Source organism: Trichechus manatus, unplaced genomic scaffold (genome assembly GCF_000243295.1).
Source record: "Trichechus manatus latirostris isolate Lorelei unplaced genomic scaffold, TriManLat1.0 scaffold00001, whole genome shotgun sequence".
Classification (NCBI taxonomy): Eukaryota; Metazoa; Chordata; class Mammalia; order Sirenia; family Trichechidae; genus Trichechus; species Trichechus manatus.
Genome location: NW_004443937.1, coordinates 15,383,767 through 15,399,728, shown reverse-complemented (window position 1 = coordinate 15,399,728; position 15,962 = coordinate 15,383,767). Strand labels below are relative to the sequence as shown.

Here is a 15,962-nt window from a genome sequence, read left to right as displayed (position 1 = left end):
GCTTGGGGACAAAATTATCGACTTGGCAGCAGGCATGAGTCTCTGTCTCCAACTCAGGTGGAGTGGGGAGGGGTAAGAAAAGAAAACCCTGTAGGGCAGTTCTACTCGGTCACATGGGGTTGCTATGAGTTGGAATTGACTCGATGGCACACAACAACATGGTAATTCTATGTTTAACTTTTTGAGGAATGGCCAAAAGGTTTTCCACAGTGACTGCACCATTTTACATTCCTACCAGCAATGGATGAAGGTTCTAATTTCTCCACATACTTGCCTCACTTGCTGTTTTCCATTTTTCTCATATTATTGATCCTAGTAGATGAGACATGGTATCATATTGTGGTTTTGATTTGCATTTTAATATTTTTAAACTTGAATTTTATTGCCCTTTGTATAAAGTGAAAGGTTTCATCAGGAAAGGTAGATTTTTGGAGTCTCTTTAAACCCAGAAGAATAAGCCACACTAGGCTTTCTTCCTACTTGGCCACGGCAGCTGTGGGTGAAATGGTGAGTGGGTGAGGCCAAGCCCTTGGGCCATCAGCCTCCTCCCTACCCCTCCTCCCTCATGTGCATCACCTCCCTGGCCCTGCCTGAATTAACATCTATGGCCCCTTGTTGATGTGCTCTAGGGAGCCCAGTGGGCAGGCATGGGGACTGCTATAAAGTAATGCCCACAATGTGTGTCGTGGCCCCCAAAAAACATCACTGAGGGAGAGGAATCAAGAGAAGACAATCTCATATTTATTGAGCACCAAATATTTGCTTGCCATTGTGCTGGGGGTAGTCATGTACAGAAACTCATTTAACCCATGCAGCAATCCTATGAAAGAAGTCATGTTATAATGACCATTTTGCAGATGGGGAAGCTGAGGCTCAGAGAGGTGAAATGCCCAAGGTCCCCGGACTGGTAGTGGCAGAGGTAGGATTTCTACCCAGCACCTGGGCTCTACTGGCTTGCTAGCTGCTTCTGTTGGCCTCTTGGGCACCTACTCCTTCCAGAAAGACCCAGAAGAAGGACGCCCCCACTACCCTTGGGCGATTGTGACTTCAAGCGGGAAAGTAGTGGTTCTTTCAGATTCCATTTTCCTGGTCCTTATAAATTGCCTTGGTTTGCTTTCAGTAAATACTCCTAAAATGCAGGCGGGCACCCAGTGAGGCTGCTAATGAAATCCTCTCCAGAATTTTATTTGCTAATTACATACAACGTAAAATTTAACAAAGTACTAGCGGATCACCAAGCCTGCAGTCTCGGATTTTGGCTTTTCTTTTTTCTCACTCTTTAACTGAGACTGCTCCCTTCATTTGATGTTGACATTGAAGATCTAAACTGGCTCCTTGAGAATTAATCATAGGAGGATACTCGTGGAGGTTTGGTGACACATCCGGGCAGGCTCTTTTAGATGCTGTGCTCAGCATGGACATGTGTGGAGCTTCATTGTCAGGAGGAGCCAGTACACGGCGTGCTACTCTGTAGGTGACCCTGGGCCAGTCCCTTCCCATCTCTGGGCCTCAGTTTCCCCATATGTACAATGAAGGAGTTGAACTGGATCACTAGATCTCAAAATTTTATTTTGGAGCATACCACCTCACACAGAATATCAATATACAAAATATCAAAAAGCATCTTGAATAAAGAGCTGCCACAAATCAATAGGAAAAGAGAACGTGTGCTAGATTTGCGTTAATGGCCTTGACTCTTCACCCCTCCTTTCACACTCTTTGCCTGTGATTTCACAGCTCCCTCCATCAAAAGGAGGAGTGGATCTCCCCCTCCCTGGAGTCTAGATTCAGACACGTGACTGGCTCTGTCCAATAGAATGAAGCCCGGGCTCAGGGGCCCGTGTATTCCCACTTGCTGGCTGTCCGTAGATTATTACCATGAGAAAGGCAGGTCCCAGCTGGTCCCTGGAGAAGAATGAGGAACACATGGAGCAAAACCAGCCTCAGCTGAGCCCAGCCTAGGTTTCCTTCCCTCAGACTCCTGAGAAACACTAAATGGTGGTGATTTAAACAGCTGAACTTTAGGAGTCGTTTGTTACATAGCAACCGCTAACTGATACATCTAATACCAAATTAGGTATATGAATAGGTATTTTACAGTATCTGGAGTGACAAGGAGCCCTGGTGGTGCAGTAGTTAACAGCTCAGCTGCTAACCAAAAGGTGGGCAGTTCAAACCCACCAGCTGCTCCTTGGAAACCCTATGGGGCAGTTCTACGCTGTTCTGTAGGGTTGCTATGAGTCAGAATCAACTCGATGGCAATGAGTTTTTTTTTGTTCTGGAGTGACAAAAAATAACTAAAGAAAATATTTGGGTGAAGGGCAGAACAGACAATTCTCAGAGGGAAATATAAATGGCCAGTAGACAACAATAACAAAGCTTATCCTCACTAGTAATCAGGGAACTTGAATTAACCTTGTAAAATGCCATTTTCCACCTACTGATCAGTAAAATGTTATGACAATACAACGTGTTGGTGAGGATGGAGAAAACAGAAACTCTCACATCCAGCTGGTGGATACAGTGTACTTTGGTGCAACACTTTGGAAACCGATTCAGCAGCATCTAGCAAAATTGAAAATGGACACCCGTTTGACCTGGCAATTCCACGTCGTGATAGTCACCCTAGAAAAATTCCGGCCTTCTGCACATGGAGTGTTGCACAGGGTGCTCACTGCAGCATTGTTTATTAGAGCAATAGTGCAATAGTGTGAAACAACCTCTCTGCCCAGCAACAGGGGAATGAAGAATTAAACTGAAGTGTAGCTATATGATGGAATAATACATAGCAGCAAAGTGAAAAAGCAAGATGCTGAATGTTACGAAGTGTGACCACAATTATGTAAACACACACACAAAACAATATTTTATTTACTGATGTTTGGATACTAAGAATAAAAATTGCTTAGAAAGCATATGCTCTAAACTTCTAAAAGTAGTTGCCTCTGAGAAGGAAAGGGAAGGGATAGGAGGCAGTGGTTAACTGAGACTTAAGTCATACATAATTTTTTTTTTTAAACAACAAAATGGACTGCAGACTGGAAGCCTGTAAGACAATCACCCGTACTGAGTGGTAGGCATAAGGGGTTTGTTATATTATTCTTTCTACTTTTCTATATTAAATTCTTTAAAAAAATAAAATAATCCATGAACCAGATTGAAGCTCAGCTGCTTGGAGAGAAGTGGGGTCCCTGCCTGCCCAGTCTTCCCTCGGCTCCCTCATCTGCACCAGGCAGGCAGTCAAGAATGGGTGTCAAGCAAACTTGAAGTCAGTCTGCCAGATTGAGTCGATTCTGCCGCTTGCCAGCTGTGTGATCCAGGCAGGTGGCTTAGCTTTGTGTGCCTCAGTTTCCCCAGCTATAAATAGAAATGAAATAGTGATTGTAAAGTGCTCACTATGTGCCTGCCAGGGGGAGTGCAGTAAACGCCAGCTGCTTTCTCGTTCACCCCACCCACCCCACTCCCTAGGTCTCTTCTGACAGTCCACACGGGCCACAGGGAGCCATGGCTGGCTGCAGAAGAGGGCAGCAGCTCTGAGGCTGAGCCAGCTTCCCTGCCCTGTGGGCATTTGGGGTGGGCACGAACCCAGAGTTTCAGCCTCCATCACCTCCTTTGGCACCTACTCCTCTCCCAGAGTGTTCCAGAAAACTAGAGCCCCTCCCTGAGAGAAAACCCACCTACCTGCGTCCACGGGCCTGTCTTGAGCTCATCCGCAAGCTGCGCCAAGAATGCCCCTCCCTGTGTGGCCCCCTCCACGAGGGACGTGGAGGTGGGCAAGGCTGTGGTGGGACGCATTCGTTTGGATACAGGACCCACATCGATGAGCAAAGAGTCCTTCGGAGCCACATTCCATGAGCCCTTGCAGCAGCCTCTGGCGGGCAGGCTGACTGCGTCCCTGTTTCACGGAGGGGAAAACGAGTTCGGGGAGGGAAGGCTCTGCATCACACAGCCTGTGCCCTTATGACGCTGCCCCCGGTCCTTGGAGCCTCCTCCCTGGGGGCCTGGCCCCGGCTCTGGGCACCTGGCCCCCTTCGGCCTCTGCCACTGTAGGGACCAAGGACACCTGGGACACCCTGCCACCACAGGAGGGGATGAGGGGCAGCCAAACAAGGCCCAGGAGAGAGCAGGCTTGGGCCCCGTGCCCGGGATGGGGCTGCAGGGAGGGCCACCTCAGGGTCCAGCAATGTCAATCTACTCTGTGACAAGTGACAGAAAGCCTGCCTTCAGTGGGATTCAGCTGAAAGGGAATCTTCGTCATGCTTTGTATCAGTCACCAAGGGCTGCAGTACCACTGCCTAACAAGCAGCCCGCCCTTCACTCTCACGCTCGGGGGGCTTCTTGTTAGGACGGGCAGATTTCTTTCAGGCCCTCTTGGCTGTCTTTCCTCCCTTGGGCTAGCAGCTGCCTGACTTCCTTATTGTCACATCAGTGGCAGAGGCACAAGAAGGGTGAGTGGAAGGAAGTTCCTGAGGCCTCTGAAGCCCCCGCTCGGAATGGATCCTGTCACTGGCATCCACTTCCGCTGGTCCCAACAAGTCTCAGGACCCAGCTTAACCTCATTCGGGCAGGAAGCGCACCCTGCCTCTAGCGGGAGGGCTGTGGGGAGGGGTGAGGAGTTGGAATGATAAGGCAGTCTGTCACTGCCTTAGTGCGTTAATGGCGCTGTAACAGAAATACAAGAGGGGAGCTTCAAAGAACAGAAATTTATTATCTCACAGTTCTGGAGGCTAAAAGTCCAAATCAAGATCTCAGCCGTGTCAGTTCCTTCTGTGGGCCTCCCTCCTAGTTTCTGGGGACCGCTGGCGATCCTTGGCGTTCCTTGGCATCTGTTTCCCCCGTGTCTTTGCGTCTATTCTGCTCTTTTTATAACTCAGAAGCGATTAGGTTTAGGATCCACCCTACACTGGCCTAACTTCATTAACATAACACTAGAAAAAACCCAGTTTCCAAACAGGGTCATATTTACAAGTACAAGCGTTAGGATTTCAACATGTTATTTTGGGTAGGGAGCACAATTCAATCCATAACACACTGCTTCCCACTGGGAGCTGCTCTGGGTAGTGGCAGGACAGATGCTGGAAATGCCATTTTGTAGACGAGGGAACTGAGGCCCAGAAAGGTCAAATGACGACCCTCTGCCCCAGAACATGGTGGCTTCCACTGCTGCTCACCTGTCTCTGAGCCCCATGTGTCTTACCCCAGATGCCCAAGTTTCTGGGCTCTCTCCTAGCCTGGAGATGCAACATTTCCAGAATGCCTGAAGCGGCACCAGAGTGAGAGTTACAGTTTTTGGATAAACTTTGGAATTCCGGAGAAAAAAAAATCTGTATGTAATACTATATTTTTAGCCCTAAATGGTGCTAAAAGCATTTTTTTAGCACCTTTTAGAGAGCGAGTCACTTGGTTAGTTTAGGAACAGAAAGCTGGTCATGCTGTGTCACCCAGTTTTGTAAACACACCTCACTGGGCGCGCTCACTTGCTGGCAAGGTCTGCTTGCTTCCAGCAGCATGCGCGTGAGTTTTAACGTGATGGTCAACCCGGGGAGAGTAAGGTTTTGCCTCGGCCTGTGTGCCTGGTAGCTCTCCTGCTCCGTCAAGCCCCAGCGTATCCAAGGTGGGTGAAGGGGAGATACCAGCACCCTCAGAGAACCCAGTCAGGCAGTGCTGACTCCTTTCCTTTTCGATCTGGAAGTTGATGGGGTTGGCTTCCTGACATCCAGCCAGCCCTGAAGGATTACTGACCACAGGCATGGTCACCCTACTGCCCTGGCCAGGAGAGCCAGTCCCAGCCATAGCTACAGTGGGAGCCGTCTGCTGATGAGCCTTCCAGGAAGGTGTCTTTGGTCCTTGGGAGACAGGAAGAGCTGGTCTCTCCACTCTCTTCTTCTGGACACTGCCATGTCTGGATGTGATGTGATGCCTGGATCCTGGCAGCCACCCTATACCCCTGAGGGGGCTTGCCTGAAGGCAATGCTGACGTTTACTAGTAAATGTAAACTGGGAATGCTCAAGCATTGGGGGTTCTAGTGGGCAGCCTGAGAGCAGGGGAGTCAGGGATAATGGGCGGAGGACAAAACCCGAGATGAGGGGCTGGAGAGCAAACAGCAGGGGATGACGCAGATGAGGAGTGGTCAGCTGGCAGGGAGAGTGGAGGCCGTTGGTGAGCATGAGAGATACACTCAGAGAAGGGTGGGATGGGATCAGAGACAGCAAGCTGAGGTGGGAAGGAGCTTGGCGGGGAGGGAGACTTTCTTTTGGGGGAAGAGTGCCGACATGTTTATATGACGCAGAAACAAAGGACCTGGCAGAAGAAGAGGGGCCCAAGGACGGACTTACGTGATGCCTGGGGATGTGAGGACAAGACTACCTGTCCTTCAGCAGGGGAGGGCAGTAGTGGGAAGACATTAAGGCTGCCTGCCCCTGGCACCATGCTGGTCTCTCAAGGTGGGAAGCCAGGCTTTGGTGGCAAGTGAGAGAGAAAAGAGGGGTGGTGAGGGAGAGGCAGAGCCCCCAGGGCTGGGGGAGCTTCCAGGTAGGACGCATCAATGACCACACTCCTCTTAAGAAATCATACAGCACTTTATTAAATAACCAGGTAGAAAACGCTCGTATTGACATCCAAGTTGTCAGTGTGGGCTCAGGTCATACGCAAGGCACAATGCTTCCTTTCTCCAACGGTAGGAAAATAAATCCTGTAGCCCCGTCCCAAAGGACTGAGGCTGATTCACACTTTATCTTTAGAGTCAAACTGGACTCTTCAAATGCAGCGTCCCCGCCTGACTGGCTCTGGGCTGAGTGTCCAGGTTCCCCTTCAGCGGCGTCTCCCTGCCAGGAGCAGGGTGGCGCAGAAGTCTGGGAGCCCTGACCGAGGAGCTCAAGGGGCAGGCTCTCAGCCCCGTGGAGCCTAGCTGCTCGGTGAGGCCCGTCCTGGAGGGCAGCCCTGACATCTGGGCTCCGGCCCTCCTCCCTGGCCACGGGCTTCGCGGGTGCCTGTGGGAGCTGCCTGGCGGGTCTAGGCCGGAGGACTGACTGTGCAGGGCCACCTCTCACAGGCAGGGCAGGGGCTCAGGTCTGCTGAGGTACTCAAACGCTGTGCGGTTTAAAAAAGGAACAAATAACACTGTCTTTGTGCTTAGGCAGAATACAACGGCTCCTTAAAACAAACCAACAGAAAAGAAGACCTGTCTCTGGCTCTGTTGTCCTAATGATGACTGGACGCTCGTGCCAAGGGAGAGGCTGGGCAGGGAGAGCCAAGTTCCCCACTCCCGCCTCCCAAGGGCGAGGTCCACAGGACGTCCCACCAGCTTACAAAGCAAAGGAACCAGAGGACTGGTCACAGTGGCCCAAGAGAGAGAACAGCCTGGCTCTACTCTTACGTGGATTTCACTCTCAGGCTAAGCCAAGGTGGTTCCCTGCACTCTGAATGCCTGAGGCTGGAAAGGACAGAGCCCCCAGAGCACAGGGCATCATGCCCACTCACACTCCTAACTTCCTAGCAACAGTCAGATAAGGGGGAAAGTAAGTTTTTACAAGGAAAAGCCTCACAGAAATAAAAACGTAATGACAAATCCTTTCCCTGAGAGCGCTACAGTCCCATCATCTGCAGATGACTTCTAAACAGAGCTTCTAACTGCTCCAGCCTTGAGGAGGGAGTAGTTTTAGCAGCTCCGGGGGAGATGAAGACACAGTGGCATGCTGTCCAGAAACTCTAGACAACCAGGCGTACAGGAATGAGCTGAAGGCTGAGCTTTGCCAAGCCCCGAGGGCAAGAAAACCAAACCCAAAGCCCTCCATATAAGCAGCAGCTAACAAGCACAACCTAAGTTGTAGCGCCATCAAAACAGAGATGGTGGCAGAGTGGGCAGTGGGATGGGGGCCCAGGTGCAGGAGGCCTGGGTGTGGAGGGCCCAGGCATGGGGGCTTGGGCGTGGGGAGATGGGGTGCAGGGGGCTCAGGTATAGGGGTGCCCGGGTGCAAGGGGCTGGCTCAGGGTGGATGCGGCAGGGACTGCACCGGCATCATATCTGTAGCCTCCTGTCACCCAGCTCTGTTAGCTGCCTAATGGGAGGCATATACTGGGCTCCAGAGGCCTGAGGAAGGGCTGGCTTTGCGACCAGGAGGCAGTGCGTTGAAAGACGGTGGTGATGAGGCAGCAAAATCTAGAGCAGAAAGAGAGATGAAGTGAGCCACAGAGCCGGAGCGAGATCACCTCACTCCTCAAATGTTCATCGGTGCCTGTGCTACCCACGGCTGCAGAGTGCTGCTAACACTTAAGATTCATTCCCCAGGGCAATGCTGGGCCAGGAGGGGACCATAGGACCTCACTGAGCTGGCCCTGACATGGGCGGGGTGGCTGTGGACTGAACCAAGCAGTGCGCACAGTAGGCAGTGACAACAGGAGAGAATGCAGGCCCTTGAGGCAGCATCTGTCTAGGGGGCCCACAGGGGAGGACGGGCTCTCTGTTCTCGGAGGAGGGTGGCCATGCTGGCGCAGAGGGCAGTTCATATATCAGAGAACAGCATCTTTGGCAGAGAAGACAGCATGCACAAAGCCTTAGGTGTGTGGAAGGGCCTGGAGTGTTTGGGAGGCAACACCAGGACTCCACTGTGGCCCGACACAGACGTGGCAGTACTGGGAGATGTAGCGATACGAGTGAGAGGCCACTGCAAGAAGAGCTGGATAAACCACTGGAGTGGCGAGGAAATGGCTGCTCAATATTCCACGGCTCTCCCTAAGTGCTGCTTCATAGGCGTGAGAGGCAGCCTGGTAGAAGGCGGTGCTTCTAGGCATCCAGGATGCATGTGGGAATCTTGTTACCCAGGAAAACGCATCTTTATGCAAAAACTTCACTGACTCTGTGAAGCCTAGCCCTGGCCCTGTAGGGTCAGTAGATAGCAGCTCAACAATTCCTGTACTGGGGAGAGAGCCCACGAATGGCAACCAGGAGACATAAAGGGCCGCCGGGTACAGCCGCATGGGCTGCGCACTGCCGTTTCACGGACCGCCACTCACAGAGACAGGCGCACCCAGGAGTTGTATAAGGTCGTCAAACCTCCGGGGCCACCAGAGGATGATGGCACGGTTGAGAGGAAAGGGCTCTGCTGGTCTTCTCCCTCAGGGACTCCTGCATCAGGACTGCCCAGAACCACCACCCAAGTCAGCCAGTCCACCCGGGGAACTCAGATCCCGGCTTCAGCAGCCCCAGCACGTGGCCGGCAGGCCCACTTGCACACCTGCAAAGAGCTTCCTCTAGCCCTCCAGCACACACAGCTCAGCGATGCCTGGGGAGAAACTCCTCCTCACCAGGACTGTGAGCTGGGGCCCTTGCCATTCCCTGTTGCTAGTGCCCAGACCCGCCCCCGGGCCCCAGATCCCAGCCGCTGCTTTTGCCCAGGGACAGTCCTGCTGAGACTCAGGGTTCAGGGCAGCTACTCACAGTTGGGGCTGTGCCGCGGGCTGGCTGTGGGTGAGAAGGCTGGCACGGCGGCGAGCTCTCGGGGGGTGAAGACTGTGTGGTAGGCTGCAAAACCACCGGCTGGTTAGAGCGGGGTCGGGGGAGGGGAAGCCTACCAAGAAACGTGCAGCACCACCTGCCTCACCTATGATCATGACAGCGGTCCCAGCCAGCAGGGCAAAGAGCGTGAAGAACATGACCTGGTAGGAGTCCAGGAAATGCTGGAAGAGGGTGGCCCCATCTGCAGTTCAAAGGAAAGAAGGGTTACCCAAACCACTTGGTCACAGCCCTGGCCACGCAGCCCTGGGGATGGGGCTCTGGGCCTGTCTTGACAGCAGGACCCTGAGCTCAGAACAGTGAGGTGGCCTGCTTAAGCCCCGGGCCAGCATCCACTCTTGAGGGTTGCCACCCAGCGCTTCGTCCTTTTCCACCTCCGGCCACTGGGCCCAGACGCTGTTCTGCCTGAGAACCTGTTTCCTTTGAGGAAATGCTCTTCCTTTTGGAGCGCCTCGATTCTCCACAGGCAGGCTGAGTTTCTGCACCCATGAGAGTGTAGACTCTGCCTGTCTGGGAGAGTTGGCATAAGGGTGCCTGGGCGTCGGCCACACTGCCCAGAAGGCAAGGACTTTGTGAAAAGGCCAAGTCATGAGAGGGAGCCGTGAAGTTGGAGGCCAGAGGACACAGGCGCTGGCCAGGTGGGACAGGGACGCCTGTCTCTGAACCCAGGCCGTGGGGGGTGGGGAGAATACCCTGCTGATGCACTGAATTTGGACTTCTGACCTCCAGAACTGTGAGACAATAAATTTCCTGCTGTTTAAAGCCACCACTCTGTGGTATTTTGCTATGGTGGCTCTAGGAGACTAAGATGACATCTTCTATCCCAAAGCTGCTCCTCCTCCAGGGTCCCCACTTGGGGACGGCCCGGAACCCGCTTCATCCTAGATTTCCCTCCTCGTCACCCGAGCCTCACATCCTATCAGTGACTGAATCCTGCTGCATTTGCCTACAAAGCCCCCTGAATCTGCCCCTCCTTCCACACCACTGGAGCTGTCCTAAGTGAGGACATAGCCCCACTCGGCAGGAAGAAGGTGGTGGCCTCCTCAAGCGCCCCTAATGTTGGCCCCTCTTTAGTCCACTCCCAGCTGGGCAGCCAGACTAGCCAGTCACTACCCTGGTCTAGGGACAACCGAGCCCCACCTGCATTCACGGCTCCTCATGAGCCAGCCCTGCATATGGACCACAGGGCCTCTCTCCCTGCATCCCCCTCCTCACTGCTATCCTTCAAGACCCGGCTGAAGGAGCTCCCTGACCTGCCTTTCATCACAAGAGGTAAATTAACCTCCAGCCTTGGTGCCCCCTCTCTCCTCCGCCACAATTTTAGAATCCTTCCTGTCTTACTGTATTGTAATTCTGTATCTTCTCGCTCATCTGCCCAGCACAGGGTCTAGCACACAACAAATGACAACTGAAGAAGTAGATTCACGCATTCCACATTTCAACATGTTTACTGAGTGCTTATGCTATACTAGGGAGGACATACTCTAAGCTCTGCCTCACATACTTAACTTCTACCTGGGGAAGACCAGCAAAAACTGAATAATTAACAAAACTATATAGGCTGATAGATGGCAACAGTGCTATGGGGAGAAGGGGGGGGGCGGCGAGAGTATTTGGGAGTAAGGTGGTGATTTTAAATATTACCTGAGGAGGTAACATTTGAGGGAAGGTCTGAAGGAGGTGAGGGAGTTGGCTGAGGGGCTGTGTAGGGGAACAGTGTTCCAGGCAGAGGGAACAGCACGCCAAGGTCTCAAGTTGGGGCTGTATGTGTTCCAGAAACAGGAAGGCCAGTGTGGCTGGAGGAGTGTGCAGGGGGGACGAGGTCATAGATGGGTCAGGAAGGCTGATGGCGGGGCCTGTGGGCCATAAAGGACTTGGGCTCCCCCGCCACGAGTGCAGTGGGAGCCCCGGAGGAGGCTGAGCCGGGGAGGATGTGCCCTGGTCACATGTTAACAGGCTCCCCCTGGCTGCCATGTTGAGAATAGACTGGGGGAAGAACGGGGAGCAAAGGAGAGAGTGACAGTTTTCCCCTTGAGGGGACACCCTGCCTTGCTGACCTCCCCACTCTCACCCCACAGCCGTGCGTGACTTACGAGGACCGGGTCCACGGTGATCCATCACAAACGCCACGGTGACCGGAAGGGTAAGGGCTTGGTTGGTCACGGGGCTGGAGAAGGTCAGGGCAGTGGACAGGGGCCCCTGGCTGCCGGCCGCGGGGTCGGAGATGCTGACCGTGTACGTGACAAAGCTGGGCAGTCCGAAAGACTTCTCCTTCACGAAGGCCAGTACAGCAGGGGAGCCGGATTTCACCTGGGAGGATGGTCAGTGCTAGGGGGCAGCTGGTCGGCACTGAGCGCGGCCGCAGACCCCCGGGGATGCAACCCGTTCAGCCAAGTCTGGAGACACCCCCGCTCCACCAGCTATGCCGTGCTTCCCTCCCAGGGCCCTGTGGGTCAGGGGCCACACCCAGGCCCCACTTCCTAGGAGTGTGATGACATTTCTTGGGTATGTCTAATTGACAGCATGCCATTTACAAAGGCAGAAAGCACTGTCTACACCCAGGGTGATTTTAAGGAAAGAACAGATTGATAACATTGAATTCTAATAAAGTGCTTTTAAAAAAATGCTAAACCAACACAAAATAGCACTAAACATCACATATCCAGGAGCAGGCTGCAGCTCGGCTAATGGACTCATCTCCAGCAGCCCCGCACCCAAGCCTGGCAGATCCTCCACCATCAACAATGAACGTTCATCACTGTCTCTCGTGGAGAATATTCAGCTCAGTTCGCTGCAACAACACAAGACTAGGAGTGGACAGAGAAGCCGACGAACTCCTTCGCCAGATCACGTCAGATCCTCTCCCCACTGCCAGACTCCAGGACCTTGGGATCCCTCTCCAACCCTCTCCCCACTGCCAGACTCCAAGACCTTGAGATCCCTCTCCAACCCAAACTTAGCAGGTGGGGACAGTGAGTTTGGAGAGAGGGGCCTGCCCCAGTGGCACAGCAAGTTGGCAGTGGGTTTGGGATTAGGGCTTTCTTCACTGCTCCGTGTCCTACATGCTGATGTGATGAGGTGGTCCAAGGCTTCCAGGTCCCCCCGAGCCCTTCTGGAGGCCTCAAGTCCCACCTGACCTGAGACACACGGGCCCACACACCTCCAGGTTCTCCAGGATCTCCATGGCACCAAAGACCTTGACCTCGGAGTTGGTATAGTGGTTGCTCAACAGGATTTCTGCCTGGTCAGCATACAGCCCTGGGCTGAAGGGCACCTCGGCCCCCACCTGCTCTCCAGAGGAGCCGCCGGACAGGAAGGCTGTGACCACCAGAGGTGTCTTCTTCATACTGAGGTGCTTCTGCTGCTTGTCCGTCAGCCTGTGCATCATGATGGCACAGAAGTACTGGCCTGCAGAGACAAGGGTGTCCATCGTGCCTTGCCCCTCTCCTCCCCTGCTCCTCTAACTGGGGAACTCGTACTCACCCCCAACCCCAGCCCCAGTGCAGCATCGCCACCTCCAGGAGGCTTCCTGTGAATCCCTCTCTAGTGCCCTGGCCCAGCTTGGACACCCCTCTCTGTGGCCACTGTCACCCCCTTCACTGTCTCAGAATCATCTGTTCACTGTATCTCCTGGGGCAGGAACCACATCTGTCAGCTCTGCATCTCAGGGCCCAGCTGGCCTGGCCCAGAGCAGCAGTGAATAACTGTTGACCAGACACCACAACCCAATGTGGGGCCTGACCCTCAGGAAGCCTACAGCACCAGATGCAGCAGGGCATTCTGTGAAGACCTGGGTCTGCTCAATTCCCCAGGCCTGACGCAGAGTAGACAAGCATGAATAGAATGAGCACTGCCTGGGTTAGGGTCCCTTCTCTGCCCAGACCAGCCAAACGACCCCAGGTGAGTCAGCTTCCTCAGCAGCTAGCCCGCAATTTCTCTTGGTAAAGTGGGGTTATGCATTGAGTGGTATCCCCCCAAAAAGATATGTTGTAGCCCTATCCCCCGCACCAGTGACGTGACCTCGTTTGAGGAAATAGTGTTTTTCTTTGCAGATGTTATCAGTCATGTTAAATGTGGTCACACCAGAGTAGGGTGGGTCCTAATCCTAATCCTTCCTGAGTGGTGTTTTATAAAAGAGAAGGACAGACATGAAAAAAAGTCACACACAGGAAAGACAGCATGTGAGGGTCAGCCTATAAGCCAAGGACCACCAAGCACGCCCAGAGCTAAGAACCTAAAGGAGAAAAGGAAGAACCTTTCCCTTGAGCTGACAGAGAGGGCACGTCTCTGCTGACTCCCTGAACTGGACTCCTAGCCTCCAGAACCGTGAGACAATAAATGCCTCTTCCTTAAAGCCACCCGCCTTGTGGTGTTTTGCTGTGGCCACCTGAGGAAACAGACAGGCAGGCTGACATCACATCCCTCAAGGCCAACATTGGCATTAAAGCTAGTGATGGGACCACCAACTGAGCATCTACTCTGTGCTGGCCACTGGGTGGGCAAGTCAATGCCCCCAGGCCTGGGCCCAGGACACAGTGTACCTGCAGGACACAACTCCTGATCTCACACAGTGGAGGGTGTTGAAGACACTTTGGTGCTGCTGCTGGAGGGACAGAGATGTGGAGCAATCCAGGTGGAGGGTGGCGGGGGGGGGGGGGGCGGGGGCACTCCACTTGAGCCTGCATCTACAGACGAGGCTTACGACAGGTAACCTCTGGTTGCCAACTCTCCCAGCTAAGACGAGGCAGAATGTTGTTAGAGCAGGGGTCTCTGGAAGAACTTAAAAACTGCCCCAGGATAACTCGTAATGAGGCTGGCAGCTACCCTCAAGCACTCACTATGTGCCGGGTACTATGCCAAGCGTCTTGCAGGGATTATCTTGATGAATCCTTGCAGCACCCTACGAGGGGCAGTCCTCTTGGTGTAATGGGGTGATGCTCAGTGTCACTCAGCTGGTAAGTGGAGGGCCAGGCAGTCACCTAAGCCCACACTGGTGGCCATAAGCTCCACCACTCTTGTTGTGCTCTAGCTTGCGGGCACAGCCTTGACTATTTAATAAGGACACTTCCACCCAGGCTCCACTTGTTCCTCTCCAGAGCCCTGACCTGAATGCAGAGCAAGGCACCCTCATCCCATTGGCACAGACCGGGGAGCCAAGAGCTCTAGCGCCCACAGGCTCTGCGCCAGGAAACAGCAGAAGAGAACGTGAACCCAGGCTTTCCCACTCTAAAGCCCTTGCACCTTCTGCTGGGGATAGCTGGCTACTGGTCCCTGGGTGGCACAAACAGTTTAGGACTCAGCTATTAGTCGAAAGGTTGGCAGTTCAAACCCACCCAGAGACACCTCAGAAGATAAGCCTGGCAATCTGCTTCCTAAAGGTCACAGTCTCGAAAACTATGGAGCAGCTCTTCACTACACACATGGGGTTACCATGAGTTGGAATTGGCTCGATGGCAACTAACAACACAGCTGGCTATTGAGAATTGCCACAGCCGGGCACAGGGCTCCCAGCCCCTCCGGGCAGCCACATGGAGCCAGGAAGCAAGGGCTGCCGACATCACTCTGTAGGCCGGGCTCCTGACAGGCCCTGCCCATCCAGACACAGTCACTGGGAGCCAAACACATGAAGACTTGTGATTTCCAAGGAGGCAAAGCCCCTGTGCAGGCAGTTTTCGCTTTCAACTCGCAAACTTACCCTGAGCTGCGTCAAACCTGGGTTCTGCAGTGAAGATGTCCCGTGCCGGGAAGTCAAAGACATCCCACTTGAACTGGAGCTGGCAGCTGATGAGGGACTCAGGGTGCAAACTCTTGATGACATCCATCTGGGCAGGAGTGCACTCGCCTGGAGATGGGCAGAGGGTGAGAGGGGCGCGGACCACCTCAAGCCTCCGCACCTGCCTCTGTGGCTCCACACAAGGGGACAGAGCAGGACACACAAGGGCTGGCTGGTCATGCACGCCACCTGAGCCCACCACCCCCTCCACACAAGGACCACAGTTTATAAAATGCGAGGATGAACTGTACAGGGGAGGGGATCATTGCAATCACGGACCACCTCAGATCATTCCTGCATGTGTCCTAGGGCTTGCATTCAGCAGACAGGCTGGACCGCTAACACATGGCCTGGTGCCTGTCAGCAGGGGAACATGGGCGATTTATTTCTTGATGTCAGGAGGGCAACAGTTCTCCAGGAGAATACACTGAGTATCATTTAGCAACACTGTGCACTTGTACTGTGGTAGGAAAAAGAGGTTTCCATGCTGTATGTAATAAGGCTGCCTCATTAATCAGAACGAGAACAGCGGTAATTAATTTTAACAGTTAAGTGGTTTTTTTTTTTTTTAAAGTCAGTCCATATTGATGTATTTATTCCTGGCTGCTGTTGTCCAGGGCTATCATGGGCAGGGGGCTGGGTTGTCTGTCCCATGCGTGACTTGGGAAAAGTCATTA

At 53.4% G+C, this 15,962-nt stretch overlaps 1 protein-coding gene across 1 annotated transcript in view; it reads right to left on the bottom strand.

Annotated features, from left to right (window-relative positions):
* Positions 1-8,058: 8,058 nt before the first annotated feature.
* NUP210 (nucleoporin 210) overlaps positions 8,059-15,962 on the bottom strand; it is a 109,161-nt gene continuing 101,257 nt past the window's right edge. Inside the window, exons 36-41 of the mRNA XM_004368677.1 lie at positions 15,208-15,354; positions 12,673-12,920; positions 11,606-11,822; positions 9,601-9,696; positions 9,438-9,521; positions 8,059-8,159 (exon numbers count right to left, since the gene is read on the bottom strand). Coding sequence (XP_004368734.1) covers positions 8,059-8,159; positions 9,438-9,521; positions 9,601-9,696; positions 11,606-11,822; positions 12,673-12,920; positions 15,208-15,354 — 893 coding nt within the window. The remainder of the gene's footprint in view (positions 8,160-9,437; positions 9,522-9,600; positions 9,697-11,605; positions 11,823-12,672; positions 12,921-15,207; positions 15,355-15,962) is intronic.